This window comes from Pan troglodytes, chromosome 4 (genome assembly GCF_028858775.2).
Source record: "Pan troglodytes isolate AG18354 chromosome 4, NHGRI_mPanTro3-v2.0_pri, whole genome shotgun sequence".
Lineage (NCBI taxonomy): Eukaryota > Metazoa > Chordata > Mammalia > Primates > Hominidae > Pan > Pan troglodytes.
In genome coordinates, this window is record NC_072402.2 from 21,107,162 (window position 1) to 21,131,977 (window position 24,816).

At 37.1% G+C, this 24,816-nt stretch overlaps 1 protein-coding gene across 27 annotated transcripts in view; it reads left to right on the forward strand.

The window, feature by feature from the left end:
* The window catches only part of MCTP1 (multiple C2 and transmembrane domain containing 1), a 595,843-nt gene that overhangs the window by 268,313 nt on the left and 302,714 nt on the right, over positions 1–24,816 (forward strand). For all 27 annotated transcript variants that reach the window (XM_054684985.2, XM_009448833.5, XM_009448834.5 and 24 more), the window contains one exon: positions 14,190–14,307. In XM_054684985.2, the coding sequence (XP_054540960.2) occupies positions 14,190–14,307 (118 nt within the window). The remainder of the gene's footprint in view (positions 1–14,189; positions 14,308–24,816) is intronic.

The window sequence follows — 24,816 nt, forward strand, 5'->3', positions numbered from 1 at the left end:
CGAGCCTTGTACTTAACTGTGTTTTTATGATAGCATATATCATTCTTTCTTTCCATGGTTAGAACTCCTTGACCATTTCTTGTAGGACCAGTCTTGTGGTGATGAATTCCCTTAGTGTTTGCTCATCTGGAAAAGACTTTATTTCTCCTTTGTTTATGAAACTTAATTTTTTTAGGAGGACATGAAATTCTTGGCTGGCATTTTTCTCTTAAAGAAAGCTAAAAGCATGCCTCCAATCTCTTCTGGCTTGTAAGGTTTCTGCTGAGAAGTCCACTGTTAGTTTGATGGGATTTCCTTTATAGGTAATTTGGCTGTTTTGTCTATCTTCCTTTAAGATTTTTTTTTCTTTCATGTTGACCTTGGAAAATCAGACGACTCTATGTCTTGGGGATGGTTATCTTGTATAGTGTTTTGCAGGTGTTCTCTGAGTTTCCTGTATCTGGATGTTGACCTCACTAGCAAGATTAGGAAAATTTTCTTGAACTAGTCCCTTAAATAAGTTTTCTGAGTTCCTACTTTTTTTTTCTCTCAGACTGCCATTAAATCATAGATTTGTTTGCTTTACATAATCTCATATTTCTTGAAAGCTTTGTTCATTTTTAAATTTTTTTAAAATTTTTGTCTGACTCAGATAATTTGAAAGACTGATCTTCAAACTCTGAAATTCATTCTTTTGCTTGGTTAGTCTATTGTTAAAGCATGTTTTTAGTGAACTTTTCTATTCTGGAGTTCTATTTTTTTTTTTAATGTAGCTATCTTGTCTTTCATATCCTGAATTGTTTTTCTGGCTTCTTTGTGTTGGATATCTGCTTTCTATTGGATATCACTGAGTTTCTTTGCAACCTATATTTTGAGTTCTTTATCTGTTTTTTCAAACTATTTAATTTGGTTAGGATCCATTGCTAGAGAGTGAGAGTAATCCTTTAAAAGTATCAAGACATTGTGGCTTTTTGTACTGCTGGAGTTTCTTGTGCTGATTCCTTCTCATCTGCTTCTTATTTTTGAATTCGCCATCATTTGTATGAGACTTTTTAAAAAATATCATTTTTCCCTTGAGGGTATGACTGTGGTGCATGTTGCATATAATCAGTTGACTTATTTTCTGGATACTTGCAGAGGGCTAAGGCTCTGGATGTGTCTCTTGGGTTGTATATAACTTCTATGCTGTGGCTTTCTCAGATGCTGCTTGTTGTACTGGTGTATTGGATGCATGAGCCAACATATGACCTCCTGTGGGGCTGAGAGTGTGGAGTTTCAGGAAGCTTATCTCATGGACTAGCACTAAGCCCTCTGGTAGCAGCTCAGGCTTCAGTCCAGTATATAGCAGTTAAGAATGGGAGCTGACTTGATCTTAGGTGGGCTGATTTTGAGTGGAAACACCCACCCTGAAGGGGTATTGGCAGGAAGAGATTGTGTTGTGGTACACTGAAGTCTTGGGGGAAAGTGGTGGAGCATGCATCAGCCCCTCATCTTGAGCCAACAGGTATGTGATCTGCTTCTCTATCACTTCCCTGTTGCAGGGTTCATGACTTCCGGTTCACAAAGACTTTGTCCTTTGGTTCCCCACTGCAGTGCAGGTATAGGCCATGGATATACCCCTCTGAGGGCTACCACCAAAATGGGCTCAGGCGAGAACCTCTTCCTCGGCCAGATCAGGCAACTCTGCAACTTATCTGTCCTCCCTTGCTAGAACGCTGCCGCTCTGTGTAGGGAGTGGGAGCTGGACCCTGCTCTTTGTGTAAGCTGTGCTTGCCAATGTCAGAGCAGGTTGTGGTGTATATTTGTGGGGGATTTAGTGGTGGAGTAACTCAAGGGCAGAGAAACCACATGCAAGGCAGTGGCACCACAAGTGTACAATCAGTATGGCACCTGATACCTAATTCAAACCTGAGGGGAGTGCAACCATACTCGTGCAAACCGGCCACCAAGTTCTGTCTCCAGGAAGTTCCCAAATCACCACAGATAGCATTGCCCTGAGTCACAAGGTCAGAGGGGTTCCCCAACAGTCTGGCTGTCAGGAGATTGTCAGAGAGGTGAGAGGAGCAGAGAAGTGCTCTCACCAAGTCTTTCCATGGGGTCTGAGTTCTCTGGGAGTCAATCTATGCCGGATTCTTGCTGCTTTCCTTGTTTGTGCCCCAGCTTCTTCCCATGGATTCTCCAAGAGGTCCTGGCTCTCTTCCCTCACTTTCCCATTTGGAACTTGTCTATTCACTGTCACTTTAATCTTTCTGAGGAGAACTAGCATCCAATGTCTCTGGTCAGCTATCTTGAGAAAAGGAAAGAAAATTCACAAGGACTTTTTTTAAAGAAATAGAAAATGAGGCTTCTAGAGCTCAAAATCTTTCCCTATGCCTCACTGCAATTTAATACCATAACTAGGCTTTGTGTCCATGTCTTTGTGCTCTGACGCCTGTAATATTTCCTCTATCTTATAATAGATCTCCTCATCACCTGCCTCTAAATAACCACTTATATTTGAACAATTTCTTACAGTTACAAACACTTTTACATTTTTTTTTTTGAGACGGAGTCTCGCTCTGTCACCCAGGCTGTAGTGCAGTGGCCTGATCTCTGCTCCCTACAACCTCGGCCTCCAGGATCAAAATTCTCCTGCCTCAGTCTCCTGTATACCTGGGATTACAGGCACGCACCACCACACCTGGCTAATTTTTGTATTTTTAGTAGAGACTGGGTTTCACCATGTTGGTCAGGCTGGTCTCGAACTCCTGACCTCACGATCGCCCGCCTTGGTCTCCCAAAGTGCTGGGATTACAGGCGTGAGCCACCGTGCCCGGCCTACATATTTTATCTCATAATCAGAACAGTGTTTATGAGATATCTATTACCTATTTTAAAGATTAGAAAACAAATATCAGACAGGATAGTATTTTTGGCTGAAGTTAAATAATTGCTATCTCACCTGTGCTTTCTTCAACAAAATTTGTATCTTGCAACACAAAGTCTGCTTACATGGTCTAATTTAAAAAGAGAGTGGTCCATCTACATAAGGCTTAAGAAAAGAGAATTTTATTTGTTTTGGCTCAGGTTATTTTATATACTGTATGTGTAGGTGGAAAGGTTATTAGTGATAATGAAGCAATGCCACACAGAGCAGTCAATTTAGCAGACAGTCCACGGGTGAGTAATCAGTGTTGTGGGAGTCCCAGAAAAGACATTCTGGGAGCACTGAATTTCATACTTTTTTAAACAGCAATAAATGTTGCCATTTATTGGGTCTGAGTATTTATTGGCCCATTTTGTTTAGTTTGGACCACCAGGAAACCAAAACCCCAGAATTAAACCTAGAGTTGTAGTTCAGTTCAAAAACAAAGTATAGTAAAGCTTTGTTATGACCAGAGGATTGGACTTTTCTGCTTTCTGGTAATCCGAAGCCTAACTTACCATTATAACCATGCATTCTAGTTTACCTGGGACAGTTTCGTTTCTACCTGTTTCTACCGTATCATTATTAATAGCACTCCCTTTCACTCTCCAAAGTATTCTATTTTGAATGATCAGTTACATGGCCATCCTAACCATAGACTTTCTCCCAATTCTTGTGGAAATGTTCATTTTAAAAAACATGAAGTTTTTCCTTACTTAGTAGCTGCAGAGCATTGACCTTATTTGGCCTTTGAGTGGTGAGCTAGTCCCTCAGGGGTGCTGTGCATGAACATCACACAGAACTGTGGAGGAAGAAGGTGGATGCATGAAGTGATTTCTGTCTGCAGCCTCTCTCTGCAGCTCACTTTCCCTATATTACTGTATTCTGACACTCATGGATTTCCTGTGTTAACTGGTTGCTCTCTTGATCCTTGGCTTCTTTTGCTCGGTCTCGTTCTTTTCTTATTCTATTCTGTTGTAACGGCCAAGGACTCACTGACGCTGTCTCAAAGAAGGCCAGAAGAGGTAAGAAGGTCAGCAGGAACCACACAGACATTCAAGAGTACAGAGCAGTGGACCCTCAGCTCCCAGACGTACTTCAGGCTTTCAGCAGTGGGAGCTCATAGATCTTCACTCTCCTGTCCAATATTGTCATTACTGTGCTTTGGTTGCTTGGTCTGTGTCTGTATGCCCTGTTACAATGTCACACTCCACCCTCTACTATATGTAGTTTTCCACCCCATACTTCTGCTAATTATAGCATCTGTTTCCTGACTTGAGGTTACATGTGGCCTTCTGGCCTCTCCAGCTTCTTTATTATGACTCTTCAGCTTAGCAGCTACTGTTAACTTTTTCTTCTCTCTGAAATTCATTCTAATCATCTTTGCCTACTAATACTCTCTGCTAAATAACAACCTGGCACTAGCCAGCCTGCTCACTGTCTGCCCTTAGTTTAGACACCCAGCTCATGTCTAATCAGCTATGAGCAAGGGGCAAGGGATTTACATTTACTTGGAACCAAGCATAAGCTTTTCTTTCCATTGCGGCTGTAAATTAGACACCATGGCTGACATACGTAGTGGGGTGCACCCATTATTTGCCATAATTTTTCCCATTCTGTGTGAGGTCTTTAAAGTCACTTAATCAATTGACTTCCAGATAATCATAGTGTTTCCTTGACAGATACTTGAGCTTCATTGAACTTTGAATATCTCTGTGGCTTTTGAATTCTGTTTTTGAAAATTAGGTTTTAAAAAGCTTTGATTTCCACTTAATGGATATTTCACTGTACAGGTTTTCAGTGTCATAGACTGTACACATGTTTTCAGTGTCATAGAAAGTAGAAGAGATGACTAAGTAGAAACTGATCATGACTAAGTAGAAATCTTCAATGATATCTTTGACAACATTGCTAAATTTTAAAAGTCGAAAATTGAATATCTGTCACGAAGTTTTAACTTTAAGTGGGCTTTATTGACAGACAAAGTTAGATCTGCAGTGATCATGGCCTGAGTGTATGAAACATTTATGGAATAATGTAACCAATCTACAATCCACTGGGCATGGTAATACTAAGAGCACACCAGGAAATTCCCTAGAAGCCAGGCATACCCCTCCCCCACTGTACAGTGCTACAATAAACCTCCTGCTTTTTAATTGATAGTAAGAATGAGATTCTGTGATTTGCAACAAACTGGAGGGAATTGGAGATCATTTTGTTAAGCGAAATAAGCCGGGCACAGAAAGACAAACTTTGCATGGTCTCACTTATTTGTGGGAGCTAAAAATTAAAACAATGGAGATAGAGAGTAGAAGGATGGTTACCAGAGAGTGGGAAGGGTAGTTGGGGGTTGAGGGGAAGAGGGGAGGGTTAATGGGTACAAAAAGTAGTTCGAAAGAATGAATAAGACCTAGAATTTGCCAGCACAACAGGGTGACTGTAGTAAAAAATAATTTAATTGTACATTTTAAAGTAACTAAAGGTATATAATTGGATTGTATGTAACACAAAGGGTAAATGCTTAAGGTGATGAGTATCCCATTTAACCTGATGAAATTATAATGCATTGCATGTCTGTATCAAAATATCTCATGAAACCCATAAATGTATATACTATGTACCCACAAAAATTAAAAATTAGAAGAATCAATCATGCCAGCTAACAGAGTAACCCCTTTATTTTTTCCTGTAATGAAAATTTCAAAAAGGTCAGGAGGCATTCCCAACTTCTATTTTACCAGCACCTTTATATCTTCTGGTGGAAGCTCTCTTTATTTATGTAAAAAGACCTCCCAAGCAGCAGAGCCTAAAGTCACTGGGACCCTTCTGTTGATTCCCACACATATTACTCAGGTGTTTCATGATATAAATAAGAAAAGTCTGGAGAATCTTTGTGCATGGTTTTCACAAAGACTTGCTTCTATAACTGGCACAAGGATCAAGCCAGTCTGCATATTGAAATTACTTGAGGGGCTGTTGGGAAAAGAAAAATTGATTATCAGGCTGGGTCCTACCCTCAAAGTTCCTGAAGTCCAGCCAGAGCCACTAGTCTATCTAAAATGAGGGAAGGAGGAGTTGAGCATAAGGAAATTTGGCCTCAGCATGTATGGTAATGACTCCAGTTCAAGCAAGACAAGAAGGCCTTCTGCAAAAATGGTGGCTTGCGGAGATAGAAGATGTGAATGCTCTGGTTATTAACTACTCTTCCATGATTTTTTCTGACTTTCCTGTAAGTGACCTGATAAGGCTGTGAATTTATCCTGTGTTATAATCTGCAACTTAAAACTTTGTACTTTGCATCTGATTTTTGGCTTTAGCCCCCAAACTTTTGAGTATTACCATAGAAACTTCTTAATCTTCAAACTGTGCCTAGAACTCTGAATTTTAAATTTTGAGCTTTTTTCATTTGTCTGCAGGTGGATATATAGTTTTTCCAACTCCATTTATTAAAGAGACTGTACTTTCCCCATTGTGTATTCTTGACACCTCTATCAAAACTCAATTGATCATAAATGTATCAGTTTATTTCTGGGCTCTTTGTTTTATTTCATTTGTTAGTATGTCTATTTTTATGTCAGTACCTCGTTGTTTTGATTATTATCACTTTGTAATCGATTTTGAAATCTGATAGTGTGATGCCTCCAGCTTTGTTCTTTTCACTGAAGATGGCTTTGGTCATTCAGCGTTGTCTATGACTTCATACAAATTTTAGATTATTTATTCTATTTCTGTGAATAACGTCATTGAAATTATGATAGAGATTGCATTGAATCTGTAGATCTCATTGATTAGTATGGACATTTTAACAATACTAATTCTCCTAATCCATGAATATGTACAATCCTTCCTTTCTTGTGTGTCATCTTCAATATCTCCCATCAATGTTCTATAGTTTTCAATACACAGATCTTTCACCTTCTTGATTAACCTACTCCTAAGTATTTTTTATGATATTGTAAATAGGATTGTTTTCTTAATTTCTTTTTCAGGTAATTTGTTGTTGGCATATGGAAATACCACTGGTTTTTGTAAGTTGATTTTGTCTCCTGCAACTTTAATGAATTCCATTATCAATTCTAACAGTTTGGAGTGGCATTTAGGGGTGTGTGTGTGTGTGTGTGTGTGTGTGTGTGTGTGTGTATTTGAATGCCTTTCATTTCTTTCTCTTGCCTAATTGCCTTGGCTAGGACTTCTAGTACTATGTTGAATAGGGGTGTTGAAAGTGGGTATCCTTGTCTTGTTTCTGATCTTAGAGGAAAAGCCTTCAAATTTTCAATGTTGAGCGTGATGTTAGCTATGGACTTGTCATATACGGTGTTTACTGTGTTGAGAAACAGTCCTTATATAACTAATTTGTTGAGAGCTTTTATCACAAAAGAATGTTGAATTTTGTCAAATGCTTTTCATATATCCATTGAGATTATAAGGTGGTTTTTGGCCTTGATTCTTTGAATATGGTGAGCCACATTTATTGATATGCCATATCCTTTTTAGACTCTTATCTCACTCTTTATACAAAAAATCAACTCAAAATGGATTAAAGACTTAAGCATAAGACCTGAAATTGTAAAACTACCAGAAGAAAAAAATCAAGGAAAGCTCTGTGACATTGGTCTTGGAAGTGATTTATTTGATAAGACCCCAAAAGCAGAAGCAACAAAAGCAAAAATAGACAAATGGGATTGCATCAAATTGAAAAGCTTCTGCACAACAAAGAAAACAATTAACAGGGAAAAGACCATCCGTAGATTAGGACAAAATATTTGCAAGTCATACATCCAATAAGGAACTAGTGTCCAAAATAGACGAAGGCACTAAAAATAACTGCACAGATCATTAACTTCTTATAACTGCTAAATTCTGTGAAGGTGCCGTTTTCTTGGTTACAAAAAGCAGGTCACAAGAGCAGACAACTTAGATATATCATTCAGGATATTTAAAATTTCAGAGGTGAACAAAGTTTGTTTTAGAGCTTTTAATATATGTGAGCCTAGCACTTCAGATACATATTTCCTAAGATATCTTTATGTTTGGAAGCTTCATAAACACTTTTTAAAAGATACTTTACAATAAAGAAATACACATTTATTTCTAGCATCCCTCCATAATCAGCCTGCTGATTTTCTTCTTGGAACCACTATAGTGAGCCTGAAAGGAGATGTCTCTCTAGATCCACTAAAGTTCTTGATGTTCTCTTATGGAGTTGGGCGATCCCTGGAGCTGACACAGTGGTGGCCTGGAGTTGCTTCTCCTCTCATTTCTGCTGTCTACCGTGGGTGTCACCATCCTCCCAGGAGCGCAGCTCAAACTTCTGTGTGACTCACCCACTGTTTCCCACATCTTGTCAGTTGGCAAATTCAGTTGATCGAATCTCTTCAAACTCTCAAATCCATCTTTTGTTTTTGTTACCACTGGTCGGATCAAGCTCTTGTGACTTAAACTGAACAGTTGTAAATCCTTTTAAATAATTTCTAGATCCATGGGATTTCTCTACTCTCATCCCTCTTACAGAGGGAAAAGGCCAGGGTTTTGTTCATTGCTGAAATCTAAGCATTTGGCCCAGAGCATAAAACATGTAAGGCAGTAAGTGTGTGTTCACTGGAACCTGGTTCTATTGTTTCTGTCTTCAAAAGCCTGTGATGGTTTCATGTTGCCCACAGACTGAAACCTCCTTAGCTGGGCCTCACTGTATATCAGTCTTCCTTTCCACCTTATTTCTCATACAATCTAGTGATGCGCTTTTTGGTGATTGCTTACCATCGGGCTCATGTTGATTTTTTCTGATGCTCCCTCCTTCCAAATCTTCACTTGTCAAAGTCCTGCACATATTTTCAGACCCTGCTCCACGGTTATCTTTATGAGGCCTCCTGAGAGTCTTCTCCCATCATAATTGATCCACTGTCCTTCTCTCCCAATGACTTCATACCTTCAGTATATTACAGTCAGTCTTTTATTATAGCTCCTGAATGGACAGGGTTTCATTTTAAGTGCTAATTTTTATCAATTGGTAATGGCTGCCTAGAGCACTGTATTGAGAAGGATTCTAAGGGTATACCTGGGTTCCTCAAACAGGGTGCCAAAGCAGATTGGATGCATTACATGAGTGTAGGAGAAGGGAGAGAACAAACTGCCCATGGATTCGCCAACTTTATTTAGATTCCCATTGATGTTTCTACTCAGCTGGATCAGGTGCTTGTAAAGACATCTTTCTATCCTTGTAGCCTCTAGCGTAATTCATTTTCAATTTGAAGCTTAAATACTCTATTCCCTGATTTTAAAGGTTCATAATTTAAAATGACAAATATGACATTTGAGATAGAATGTGGTCATGGAAAATAAAGATATAAAGTGCTAGTGAAATGGTCCTTGAAGACTGGGTAGGAAGACACGGGAAACAAGAAGGGAAGGCAGCCCTGGTCAAGAGTGAAGGACGAAGATACAAGTTTTTAAAGTGTAAGTTCTATTCTGTTAAGGAAAAATGATCCAGAATTTGTGGAAGCGAAGTGAAGGCTCAGTTTACAATGATAGGCTTGAGTTAGGTTGGTGCAAAAGTAATTGCATTGAAAGTAATGGTAGAAACCACAATTGCTTTTGCACCAACCTAATATATCATGGGAGCTATGAGTGCCTTCCTAAGAAGTACGGGTATACTCAAGTATGCTGACATATGATAGATGGTTTTGAACATAATCATGATTGTACATTAAAGTGAACAAATTCACAGTGCCAAGTAGAGTCTACTCCGGAAATATGAAGATGATTCAATGTTACAAAAATCTATCAACCAAAAATTCTGTATGATCTTATTAACATATGCTGAAAATCTATTGATAAAATTCAACAGTGCTTTTTTTAAAGCACAAGTAAATTAAGAGAAGAAAAAGCCTAAGCTTCATAAACATCATGTTAAATTGTGAAATACTAAAAGGCATGCACATTATAATCAAATCTAATCCAGAAATGTTCACTGTTTTCACCATTTTTAACAGTCTTTAGAAGATAACACAATAAGATTTAAAAATAAATAATTGAAGTATTAGAAAATAAGAGTCAAAAAGGCATTATATACAGACAATATGATTTCTATACACAGACAACCCAAAATATGACTTGAAAAGTGACAGAATATAAAGTCAGTATACAAAATAATATTTGTCCATTATACTAGAAGTAACCTTATCAGAATGGAAATGGAAAAGAATTATTCCTTTTACAATAGAAACAAAACCCATAAAATACCCAAGAATAAATTAAGCTAGATAGAGACGAAAGAAGAAAAATAAGATTGTATTGAAGGGCATACAACAGAACCTGAAATGATGGAAAGTTCTATTTTCCTTAAAGGAAAATACTTAATATCATGAAATTATAAATTCTTCCTGTTAATCTAGAAACTCAATGCAGTTCAAATCGAAATTTTGTACTTTTTGTTTCATTTTTGGAAACTGACAATAGCTAACATTTATTGAGTGCTTACTATGTGCCAAGCACTATTTGTTTTTATTTTTTATTTTTTCACCCAGTAGTAAATAACAAACCAGCCAGGCAATATTTTAACATCTTATATGCGTTAATGCTCACAACCTGACAAGGAGGTAGTAGTATTAGTTTAGTCCCACTTTACAGGTAAGAAAATGGAAGCAAAAATCAGTTATGTAATTTCTCAAGCTCACACAATTAGTAAGTGGCAGGATTCAAACCTAGATGGTCTGGCTCAGCTAAACCAGCAAGCTATTTCGGCTTCATCAGGAAGAATACAAATGCGATAATAATCAAGAAGCTTTTGAAAGACAAGAAAGAAGGGAGCTACATATTCTAACAAATATTAGAATTTAAAGTCATTGTAATCACATGGTATAGTATTGACACAGAAGTAAGCAGATCATGGGGACTTCAGAAACAGATCCAACTGTATATGGGAACTTAATGTATTATAAAGGGAAAAAGGGCTTATTTAATGGGCAGTGTGACAATTCCAGGTGAGAACTAAGAAAACACATAGGTTCCTATTTCACGCAGTACATTTAAAATATATTTCACATGATTAGAAGATACATAAAACTTAAAATTATAAAAGGAATTAAAAAATATATGAGAATCAATACGTATTGCCATGATATGGAAAACATTATTAGGCAAGATAAGAAATACAGAAGTCATTAGAGGGGAAAAAAGGACGGCTTTAACTGCTTAATAGTTTCTATATGACCACATATACCATCTACAAAGATCAAAGAAACAAGATGACACTGGGAGGAAATATTTGCAATAGATTTGGTAGAGAAACTGTTCTATATGCCATTTTAAAAAAGACTAACAACACAGCAGAAAAGAGAACAAAGGATATAAATTAGAAGTTTGTAGAAGAGGAAATGACTACAGCAAATAAATATAAGTCCGGAGAAGTTATGTCTTAACTAAATGTTAAATTCTAAAACTGCAGAAGTGAAAAATCTAGTGTAGTTAAAATTATCTTTGGAAATTCCTTAACCTGCACATAAACTATAATACATATTTGAAAATATAAAACCTGATACTCTACAAATTCTATGCATGCTAAACTTCAAGAAGCACTGAACATAGCAATGAAGACTACAAAATATACAGCTGTCTGAGCCTTCAAATTTTTCTGGCTTTAGAATACCTGTCAAAACAGTAGAGGAAGATGCAGGGCATGTAGAAAATTCTCCTTCTCCTGCAGATTTTATTCCATTTTTTACGAAGTAGAAAACCTATATAAGCTTAATATTTATGAATAGATTTGTTTATTTGGAAACAATGTATATAAAAGAACCTAATGAAAAGCTCGAAACACAATTGGACCTCAACAAAGTTTGCTGGGTCTGAATTTAAATCTTGCTTATTAATTAGACCCACGTATACGCTGTTCTTTGAAAAGTTGTTTAGAAAATCTTGATTGGCTTCCTTTCTTTCCAAGTTGGAATCTTCTGTACGGCTTAGTGAACAGCTGTCACGCTCTTGTCCTTTACACTGGTTTCAAGACTCCTCACCCATAGTTCTGGAAATATGTGCTGAAGGAAGATAACGTGTTTTGTGCCCTAAACTTGAAAAAAATTAGAACAATTAGTAACATCCTAGACTGACTACGGTGTGGAAAATAGGCACTCTTGTACACTTTTGATAGAAGCGTGAGTTATTTAAACCTTTTGGAAAACCTTTTGGAAAAATTCATTCTGTAAACTTTTTCAAGAGAAATGAAAGCACCAGTCCTCCGTGGCAAACAAAGAAACTAACACAAATGTCCATCAATAGGAAAATAATGGAAGAAATTACGCTATTCCTACACTGGGGAAAAATATTGTGTCTCAAAAAACAAAGTGGTTACTAGGGGTGGGGATGTGGAAGGAAAAGAGGAGATGTTGGCCAAAGAGTACAGACTTTCAGCTGTAAGATGATTAAGTTCAGGAGATCCAATACACAGCGTGGTGACTATGGTTAACAGTACTGAATTGTATACTTGAAATTCGCTTCAATGTCCTCACCACAAAACAAAACAAAAGGGTAAACAAGTGAGGTGAAAGATGTGTTAACTAACTTGATTGTGGCAATCAATGTCCAAAACGTACGTATATTGAATCATCATGTTGTATATTATAAAATCATACAATTTTGTCAATTATGGCTCAATAAAGTTAGAACATTTGAAAGAGAAAGATCTGTATGTATTGACTAGAAAAGTGCCCATGATGTTTTTCTAGAAATTGTTGATAATAGACAAAATATAATACTATCTTTGTTTAAAACTAGTGAAAACTGAAAGCCCAACCACAAAAAACCAAACCTATATGTACGTGGTTATGTTTGCATAAGACTTTTAAAAGTGTGAAAAATATTTCCCAAATTGTTGTCATTGGTGGCCACAATCAGATGGGTAAGGGAAGAGCAAGACAATCACTTTATTTTTACTCCTTTGTTGTTTGAAGGCCTGATCCAAATGAGTGGTAATAGGAATTGAAAGAAAAAGACAATTGGGAGATGTCATACAGAAATGGAGTGGGGGGATTTGACAACTATTTGGATGTGGGTGGGAATCAAATGAAGAAGTCAAAGATGGCTCAGCGATTTCTAGGCTGAGTGACTGAGGAGTCATTTATAGAAACAAGGATATCATGAGAAGTTGGAGTGAATTATTTTTTATTGTTACCAGAGGAGAGACAGTGAGTTCAGGTTGTCAATCAAAGCTGTGCTGCCTCTTGTTTTAACTAATAATTGCTCCAACAGCAAAGCTATTTGCCTTGGTCTTAAAACCTCAAAAACAAAAAAATGCTGCTTTAACGAACAACTGTAGGGTATGTGAATTATATACCGTAAAGATTGTTTAAATGCTGCTTTATTGTTTCATTTTATGTGAATTATGGAATTAAAAGACTGTTATCTGTTATTTTACCTCATCCATGCATATTCTGAGACAAAAGGACATTTCCTTTTGAATCAGAAAAAAAAAATTATAAGAATTTAAATTAATCCCAAACACACAAAGAAAAGCTTTCCTATTGTATAGAGTGGCAGAGACTACAAAATATGACCTCAAGAATTTTTACTACATGTTTCATTTGTGTTGTTTTAATATCATTATTCCTCTTGTAATTCGATGCCTAGTAAATTATTAAGAGTATATTGTTGCTAAAAATAAATTCTATAGAGGCAGCCTCACAAACATTTTTAGATCTAGGAATAGCTGATGTACTTTTATTCCATAGAAAACAGCACTAGAAATTTAGCCCCATCGAGAATATATTTCTTGCAAATATTGCCAAAATGCTAGGTGAATTTATTTCTATATAATTAAATTTTATGTTGGGGCTGAAGCAGAAGTGCTTAATTCATAGGTATGAGCTGTTCTGCACAGATAAATGAGTCAGCACTCACCTGAATCAATCATTTTAATTTTAATTTCCAGTTAGGTAGAAGTCAACTGCTCTTGCACTCTTATTCTCCACTCATCATTGATTATGTTTTCACTTCAGACAGTATTTCTATGTTCATATTTCTTAGTTGAATTGTGTGGAGACTTCCATGGGAAATGTTTTTATATTCCATTTGTTATCCATAATCTGAATTAAAACAGGACATTTCTGTAACTGCCATGTTTTTGAGTCTAAAGAATTTCATAAATTTCAAAACCTTCAGAGAACTGAGTGATTATGAGACTGTATGAAATCAGAAGATTATTTATTTTATTGACTAATTCTTATAATTTGGGTTAAGCTATATATGGTCCCCCTTTAGAGAAAATAGAACAGAGATAATAAATTTAATATTTTTTATATTTCGTGTTTTCCAGAAAATAATAAACACTGCTGGAACCAGTAATGCAGAAGTCCCCTTGGCTGATCCCGGAATGTACCAGCTGGACATTACATTAAGAAGGGGTCAAAGTTTAGCTGCTCGAGATCGAGGAGGTAAGAGCATAAGAGCAATATCACCTAGAAGCTTTTTTATGTGTTTATGACAAACTTTGTTTTCCACGTGATTGCCTGAGTTATAAAAAATTAACTAGAATATAATTTTTAGAAGCTTGAATTCAAATACACAGTTTGACACATTGCTGGACTCCTGTGACCATGGTGGAAGACGTTTTGATGCAAGTTCCAAAACTCTGACTTATTCTCAACCCAGACAGCAAAGTCCCTATCAAACTGCTGACAAATTAGACTCTATATCATATGTAATTACTGACATAATTGGTTACATAAGTGAGGCATATATTTGAAGCCATGTCAGAACTTACCTTTTGGTAGACCTGAAATTCTTTTTGCTACATACATTTGCTCAGTTGAATCTGCTCACATTGCAGGACCCAGGATTAATATCTCTCCAAAACTTCAGAGATTCCTAAGAAGTGATCTTTTGAGGCCTGGTCAGATCTGGCAGTAGTCTCATGGTGGATTAAACACATTTTGTAGGGCATGACGAAGGATAAGATAAGGCAAATACTCTTAAGTTTCCGGATTCCAAATCCCAACGCAATCTCTTGATGAACTAGGATAGGCCACATGAGGGATTTCTTGAACCCAGGGTAGAGGCAGGACCAAGAATAGACCCCAGATAGGCTGTATAGCATCCTTTGCACATTTTGAATATGAGCGCTGCAGGAGGTGGATACGTTGAGGGCCCTGAGAGCCCCCAATTCCAAAGGAGGCTGAATTTGGGTGTAACTCCTCCTGCCAGGAGGAAGGAGAGTCCCCAAGCCTTGCTAACTCATTGTCAGACAACCCTGAGAGTGCTCCTGGCACCATAGGATCCTGTTTTGTTCCTCCTACCCTATTTGACATCATATTCAGGGAATAGAAGGAACCAGATTAGGGCTGCAATTTTAATTTGTCTCCTATATCTAAAGGAATAAAATAGAGAAAAATAATTTGATATAATACTAGCTTATTGTTTGACTAGGAACTGTACAAATATTAGATTCAATTGTTAAGTAAAAACTAGTAAATATCAAACATTCTTGGCTGGGTGTGGTGGCTCATACCTGTAATCCCAGCATTTTGGGAGGCCGACATGGGAGGATTACTTGAGGCCAGGAGCTTGAGACCAGCCTGGGCAACACAGTGAGAGCTTGTCTCTACAGAACATTAAAAAAAGTTTAAAAAGACATTCTTAGTGAGGAAATATGTGATTGATAATATTAGAATTTAAAAAGATAGGAGAAGTTTTCAAAATAACTGTCTGGTTTAGTAGCTAAGGACACATGTTTATTGAATTGAACTGCCTGTTTCCAAAGAAGACACAAATTAGATAAAGAAAATAATGCAAATAACAAAGTATTACTTTGCTATATTTACAGTGTACAACTTTTTTTAGTTTTCAAAGTACTCTCAGTTATATCATTCGATCTAAAACAGAATTGGACTTGGCAACAGAAAATCAAAATTTTAGTCCTACATATGCCCCCAAGAATTTGAAATGCATATATATACAATAATTTATTGTAGCATTGTTTATAATTATAAAATATAGGCAATAATCTAAATACCCATAAATAGGGGAGTGGTTGAATAAACTATGGCATATCTACATGGCAGAATACTATGGAGCTGTAAAAATAAATAATGAAAATCTCTAGAAATTGATATGGAAAAATGTATAGGATGTACTGTGAAGTTCACATAAGCGAAGTACAAAAGAGTATCAACAATATGCAACATTCTATGTAAGAAAGAAATACATAAGAATTTGTGTGTTGTCTTCTCATTTCTACCAAAAGAAATACAGAAATCAAAAGCTAGAAACTAATGAAATTGGTAACATACAGAATGTAGGTAAATAACAGATGGCAAGAATGGGAGATGGGAATGGGGTAAAAGGGATGAAGAGGAAATGACATTTATCTGAGTCAATTTTCTTAATTAATTTAAAGTCTTTAACTATGACAATATTTTAGCACCCCAAAATAGATAAATAATTAAAATCAACCAGGATGTGGGAGGAACCCATAACAATAATCTCATCTAAGGAGATAAGAAATAAAACCACTAACCGAAGTAGCTATGAAAAAGAGTATTTGAATTATACATACAGGCCTATTTTGGAGCTATTGCAGGTTCGGTTCCAGACCACCACAATAAAGAAAATATCACAATAAAGCAAGTCACACAAATTTTTGTATTTCCCAGTGCATATAAAAGTTATATATATACCATACTGTAGTCTATTAAGTGTGAATAGCATTATTTACAAAAAAGCATGTCTAAAAATGTATGTACCTTAATTTTAAAAATACTTTATTGCTAAAAAAAAATGCTAACAATCATCTGAGCCTTCTGTGAATGATAATCTTTTTGCTGTTGGAGGGTCCTGCCTCGATGTTGATGGGTGCTGACTGATTAGGGTGGTGGTTGTTGAAGGTTGGAGTGGCTGTGGCAATTTCATAAAATTACACAACAATGAAGTTTGCCACATTGATTTACTCTCCCTTTCACAAGATTTATCCGTAGCATGAGATGCTGTTTGATAGTACTTTACCCACAGTAGAGCATCTTTCAAAATTGGAGTCAGTCATCTCAGACCTTGCTGTTGCTTTATCAGCTAAGTCAATGAACTATTGTAAATCTTTTGTCTAAAGGAACAAAATATAGAAAAATAATTTAATATAATACTAGAGTATTTTATGACTAGGAACTATACAAATAATAGATTCAATTGTTAAGTAAAAACTGGTAAATATCAAACATTTCAACAGTGTTCACAGCATCTTCACCATGAGAAGATTCCTTCTCAAGAAACCACTTTCTCTGCTCATTCATAAGAAACAGCTCTTCATTTGTTCACATTTTATCATGAGATTGCAGCAATTCAGTCATTATCATCAGGCTCCACTTCTAATTGTAGTTCTCTTGGTATTTTCACCACATCTACAGTTACTTCCTCCACTGAAGTCTGGAACCCCTCAAACCCTCAAGTCATCCGTAAGGGTTAAAATCAACTTCTTCCAAACCCGTGTTAATGTCGAAATTTAGACCTCCTCTCATAAATCATGGATTTTTTTTTTGTTGTTGTTGTTGTTTTAGAGACATGGTATTACTCTGTTGCCTAGGCTGGAGTGCAGTAGCACAAACATACCGTAACCTCCAACTCCTGAACTCATGCACCCTCTCGCCTCAGCCTAATGAGTAGCTAGGACTACAAGTTTGTGTCGCCATGCCCGGCTATTTTTTTTCTTTTTTTTGGTAGAGATGTGGTCTCACTATGTTGCCCAGGCTGGTCTTGAACTCCTGGTTTCAAGTGATCTTCCCCCTTTGGACTCCCAAGTTGCTGAGGATACAAGCATGAGACACTGCACCCAGCCAAGAAATGTTCTTTATGGCATCTAGAATGATGACTCCTTTCCAGAAGGTTTGCAATTTGCTTTGTCCAGATCTATCAGAGGAACTATATATAGCAGCTATAGCCTTACAGAATGTATTCTTAAATTATAAGCCTTGAAAGTAGAAATTACTCCTTGATCGATGGGCTGCAGAATGGATGTTGTGTTAACAGGACTGAAAACAATACTTATCTCCTTGTACATCTTCATCAGAACTCTCCAGTGACTAGATGCATTGCCAATAAGCAGTAATATTTTAAAAGGATTATTTTTCTTCTGAGCCATAAGTCACAACATTGGGCCTACTAAATATTTAGTAAACCAGGCTATAAATAGATATGCTGTCATCCAGGCTTTTTGGCTTCATTTATAGGGCACAGGCAGAGTAGATTTAGCATAGTTCTTAAGGGCCCTAGGATTTTCAAAATGGTAAATGAGCATTGGCATCAACTTAAAGTCACCAGCTGCATTAGCCCCTAACATGAGAGTCAGCTTGTTCTTTGAAGCTTTGAAGCCACTCATTGACTTCTCCTCTTTAGCTATGAAAGTTCTCGATGGCATCTTCTTCCAATAGAAGGCTGTTTCATCTACACTGAAAATCTGTTGTTTAGTGTAGCAACCTTCATCAATTATCTTGCTGGGTTTTCTGAATAACTTGTGGCAGCTCCTTGCTCTTTCATGTCATAGAGATGGCTTCTTTCCTTAAACCTCAGGAACCAATCTCTGCTAGCTTCCAACTTTTCTTCTGCAGCTCCCTCATCTCTGTTCATAGAATTGAAGAGAGTTAGGGACTTCGTTCTGGATTAGGCTTTGGTTTAAGGGAACGTTGTGGCTAGTTTGATCTTCTATCCAGACCACTCACTTTCTCTATATCAGCAATGAGGCTGGGTGGCTTTCTTATTCATGTGTTCACTGCAGTAGTGTTTTAAATGCCCTTCTAGATCTTTTCCTTTGCATTCATAACTTGGCTACCTGTTTGGAGCAAGAGGCCTAGCTTTCAGCCTGTCTCTCCTTTTGACATGCCATTGTCACTAAGTTTAATCATTTCTAGCTTTTGATTTAAAGTGAAAGACATGTGACTCTTCCTTTCACTTGAATACTTAGAGTCCATTGTAGGGTTATTGATGGGCCTAATTTCGGTAATGTTGTGTCTCAGGTAATAGGGAGGCCTGAGGAGAAGGAGAGAGATGGATAACAGCTGGTCGGTGGAGCAGTCAGAACACACACAACATTCACTGATTAATTTCTCAGTCTCCTGTGAGCACAGATCATGGGGCCTCCCTCAAAACAATTACAATAGTAATGTCAAAGATCACTAATCACAGATCATCACACAGGTATAATAATAATGAAAAAGCTTGAAATGTTGCAGAAATTACCAAAAGGTGACAGAGACATGAAGTGAGCATATGCTGTTTGAAAAATGGTGCTGATAGACTTGATCAAGGTAGTGTTGCCATAAACCTTCGATTTGAAAACAAAAACAGAAAACAAAAACCCTTGGAAGTGCAATCAAACAAAGTGCAATGAAATGAGGTATGCCTATACTATAAAACTCCAGATAAAAAGAACTATACATAAATGTATGTACTCCAGGCCATGATTATTGATTCTGAAACTACTTAATGATATACCAGGAACAAGCAAATTAGTAAATATATTATAGACAATGACAGTCATGATTCTCATTGTTGGAGATAGTTACAAATATAGAAAGTAGGCAGTCTAGAATGAACCCTGTGGTGCTAAACAGGTGTCAGTATGATCTAATGATTTTTATTAATATATATACAGATATCTAGAAATAAAAATGTATGGAGATAGGTGTGTGTGTATATTTTCTAACCTGTCTGCTGAGAGAGCCTGGAAGCAGTGACAAAGGTATAATGACAAAGTAGCAATGAATACATTTGGCCACGTATTGGTTTCTCAATACAATTTCCCCAATAAAAGTAATCAAGGCTCCTGGAGAAATGGTTTATTTCAGGTCTGGGACAGGGAAAGTATAATATGAGCCTGGATCATTTTTGCAGTGCCAGAAAGTAAGGGAGTGCTCAAACATTGATGGCAAAATGTCAAAATCACATAGGAGCCAACTTAAAGGAACATTTAATGACCAAAGCTGGGACAATTTCAGCAAAAAATAAATAATGGTTGTATTAGTCCATTCTCACACTGTTATAAACAATTACCTGAGACTGGGTAACTTAGGAAGAAAAGAGCTTTAATTAACTTACAGTTCCACAGGCTTAACAGGAAGCATGACTAGAAGGCCTCAGGAAACTTACAACCATGGCAGAAGGGGAATCAAGCATCTTCTTCATGTCCTGGCCGGAGAGAGAGAGAGTGAGGGAGGAAGTGCCACACACTTTTAAACCATCAGATCTGGTGAGAATTCACTCGCTATCATGAGAACAGCATGGAGGAAACTGCCCCCGTGATCGAGTCACCTCCCACCAGGTCCCTCCCCCCAACATTAGGGATTACAATTCAACATGAGATTTGGATGGGGACACAGAGCCAAACCATATCAATGGTAATGATGGAGTAAAACCCATAGAATAAGATAAATATCTTTGAGCTGATAAATAATTGAAGAAATAAGTGGAGGAGAAGGTATAAGCATTTCTTGTGGTAGAATTCCAATAAAAAAACGTGGAAGGGAGAATTGAAATAGAAAGTCACCTTTTAACAAACACCCCAGTAACAATAGTAGGCAAAATATCATCAATAGATGCTAAAAGTATATGTGTACAGTTATGATGTGAAATAGAATTTTGCAGCATTTCGAAGTATTTCTCCATGAGCTGTGTAAGAATTACAAAGAGAAAAATAGAAACTTCACAATGGGGAAACATGGAGAACACCACCTTAACCAGGTGGTCAAAGTCAGAACTGAGAAGACATGCAGACATCACGAACTCCCTGACAGGATGCACTGAAAACAGCACGTCATTTCTGTGGCATTCTTGTCAAAGTGCAAAGCCTCAATGTAATCATGAGAAAACATCAGGCAAACTCTGGCAACATATGACATCAGTTATCCTAGCTAAATAGCCCCTACCTTTTGGACAGTGTGTGTTTAATCTTGTTTCACCATTCCCTGTGCCTCCACAATTTTGAGTCTGGGTCTCACTGTGTGTGTGCCATTGATTTTCTTATAGTATCAAATTATTCACTGCAGACTTCTCTGCCAAAAAAATACAAAAACAACTTTCAGTGGAATGAGAGAGCCATGTACTTTAAAAAAGGGACAGAAAATATTACTTTGTGGGAATGAAGAACATCCAGAAGTGTTTAAAATGCCAACTCCAATCCAGCTTCACTAGTGTACTTACTTGCCTGGCATTAGTGAAATTTTTATTGGGTAAAGATAAAAATAAGAAGAGATATTTAAATAGATAAAACAACCTGAGTTAAGGATTGATTAAATATTAATCTTTGACCCATCTATGAATAACAGATATGTTAAACATTCGATTATTAGATAGATAGTATTATGTCACTTGAGATTTGTGAATTTATATACATATAATTGGTAGGATAATTAGATGGAGATGGATAGCTTGAAATGAGAAGAAAAGCTAGGAAGCACTGCAGTCATGTAGAATATAATGTTGAGAGCTTGAACCAGAATTATGGGTGTGGAAATAGAGAAGGAAAGTAATATATAGTAGATGGTTCAGAGGAGTGTCTGATAGGACTCGAGATCAATTGGATGAAGGGACTCAAAAAAAAATAACTATTAAGGTTTTAAGCCTGATGATGCCTGGAAACCATGTGGTGATTGGAAAAAGATGAATGTAGAGAAAATACTTGTATAACTATTAGAATTAATGAAAATTGAACTCATCAATGTGTGACAAGGATGCCCTCACCTACTACCCAGCAAAATCAAAATGGTTATGCCCCCTATGTCTCATATCACCCTTGCACAGAACAGTGGAAGGGAAAAACTAATTTCCACCACAGCCACATTCACTAGAATGTGGTTTGGACTTCTCCAGAATCTCATTTCTACGTAACAGGCACTGAAGTGGCTCAGCAGCCAGAGCTGCCCATCATTCTTCCATTTCTACACCTATTTTCCAGAAACAACAACCAGATGGCTTCTTGAAGTGCTACTGCCTTTTCCTGAGTTTTATTGTCTTTGCTTTAAGCAGCATAATGAATTAGAAAGTACGTGATCTTTGGTAGTCTGACACACATAAGTTCAAAGTCAGCTTTCACATTTTGTTAGCTATGTGACTTTGAGTGAGATACACAATTTCCCTGCTGCAATTGGAAAGTTCCAGATTTAGCAAATAAAAATACATGATGCCTAGTTAAATTTAAATTTCAGATAAATAATGTATTATCTTTTATATATATCTTTTATATATATCCATATATATGAATATGTATCATATATCTGGGGCATACATATAGTAAATTTTTTATCATTTATTTGAAATTTAATTTAGTGTCACTTTATCTGGCAGCCCTATGAAATTGTGATGTACAGTTACTATTTTTAAAATCATTTATATTTTCATTAGGTTGGGTTCTTAGGAACTATACCTTTTGGCAGAGACATCTATATTATAATCTATCGGATTTTGAATATAATGTTTTGACATGGCTATCTGTATTGTTAAAAAAATTTAAGAGCAATCTGTGTAAATGTATCTGGTAATAGCCATTTTCTATCATTTGATTTCTTGAAATTTGGGTCATGGCGGATATAGTAGTTTCCTTGAGCTGCCTTAGCAAATTATTCCAAACTTGGAGGCTTAAAACAACAAAAAAGTTATTATCTCAAACCAGGACTCCAAAAATCAAGATGTGGTAAGGCAGCATTCCCTCCCAGTGCTTCTCTCTCTCTCTCTCTCTTTCTCCCTCTCTCACTCTCACTCTCACCCTCACTCTCAGAGACAGGGTCACCCAGGCTGGAGTGCAGTGATATGATCATAGCTCATTGCAGCCTCAGACTCCTGGGTTCATGGAATCCTCCCACCAAGCCTTCCCAGTATCTAAGACTACAAGTGTGAGCCACTGTGCCCATCTGGGAGAATTCTTGACACTTTCAGCTTCTGGTGGCTGCAAGCATTTCTTGGCTTTTAGATGCATCACTGTAATCTCTGACTCCATCTTTGTATGGCCTTACCCTGTGTGTCTCTGTGCCTTATATCACCCTTTCCTTTCTCTTTTAAGGACACCAGTCATTAGATTTAGGCCCCACTCTAAATCCAGGATGATCTCATCAAGATCTTTAACTTAATTACATCTTCAAAGACCCCATTTCCAAATAAGGTTATGTTCACAGTGACTAGGGGTTAGGATTTGGACATTATCTTTTGGGAGGACCCAAGTTAACACACTACAGGAAACAATTCCTTTTCTTCATGTACTAGGAACTACTTTAAATGATCAACAAAATGACTGACAAAGCCAGTCTCCCAAAAGATGGGGTATTTCCCTGCCCCCTGTGATGAAATCAATACATGAAACTGGAAGTGAGTGTCAAGCAGTGCATTCTTTATTCAATGACCATGAAATTGAGAAGTGAGAGCATAGCCCACAAATTGGTTTCTCAATTGGTAAGGGGTGAGGGGGTTAAAATATAGGGTTTCTCCAATGAAGGGGTTGGACATTAAAAGCAAGGGGAAGAATAGTCATGTCTTCCAGAAATGGGCGGCCTTCTTTTTTTGTCATTTTATGGCTTCTTCTGGTCATTGTCATGGTAATTGTCATTGTGCTGATGGGAGCATTATTTAGCATGGAAATGAGGTTATAATGAAGCTTGAGGTCTTTTTGAAGTTGTTCAATGGCTAGCTTGGTTCTAACTAGTCTCAGCTTGCCTAGTTACAAAGGAAACTTTTTATCACAGGTGTTCTGTTTCTTAAAGATAAGCAAAGTTTAGGCAGGGTAGAAATTCAGGCTATGTCATGTAGGCATTACACTGGGTAACAAAATGAACCTGTTTATTGTGATTCTATTTATAATAGCGTTAAAAAAAATCCTGTGTTGAGTAGATTTAGAGAATCTCATTCACTCCACTCTGAAACTCTTCAAGTCTACTCTGTGAGTCTGATGTGTTATTGCTAAAGAAAAGTTTGCAAGTGTTGTGAGAACAATATTTTCAAGGTGGAATAAGAATGTAAAAGCCTGGGGAATGGGAAAGGTTTTAGAAGTTTACCCCCAGTGAAGTTTCACTTTTTTCACAGTGTACTGAAGTCTCACTAATTGAGAACTTCTACCAGATATAAGGCAGCCAGATCTGAGAAAAATAAATTGTAGGACATTTTTTAAAAAGCAATTCAATTTGATAAAACTGAAACATATTCTGCGTTTTAAGTGTAAACAAAGTCTTTTCCAAGTTAGAGGGCCTGTCAGCAATTTTATCCTTAGAATGTAATTTATGAAAGCTCAGAGAGAGTTATTCTCTGATTCAGGAAGGCATAGTAATATTTCTAGTATGTATTATGCATCAGGTATGATGGTTGGCATTTGCATATATATTCTCTGATCCTAACAAAATTGGTCATACGAGCAGCTGCCACCTTACCACATGTGCTCACGGTTTGCTATTCAGGTTCCTCTTTGTTTTCGATCCTTGGGAATTTTCTTTAGGATAGGATGGACAGTGATATCATTTGATTGTGTCCCCACCCAAATCTCATCTTGAATTGTAGTTCCCATAATCCTGTGTTGTGGGAGGGACCCAGTGGGAGGTAATTGAATTGTGGGGGTGGTTACCCTCATGCTGTTCTCATGATAGTGAGTGCTCATAAGATCTGATGGTTATATAAGGGGCTATTCCCCCCTTTTTCTCATTCTTCTCTTCCTGCCACCATGTGAAGAAGGAGGTGTTTGCTTCCCCTTCCACCATGATTGTAAGTTTCCAGCCATGCGGAACTATGAGTCAATTACACGTCTTTCCTTTATAAATTACCTAGTCTTGGGTGTGTCTTTATTAGCAGCATGAGAACAGACTAATACAGCCATATATCCCAGTTTTTCTGGAAGCAGTTGTGTTTTTTTACCTGTTGACTGACATAATTGTTAATAGTACCCCATTTTACTCTCAAAAGGGCTCCAGTTTCAGAGACGTGGAATATAC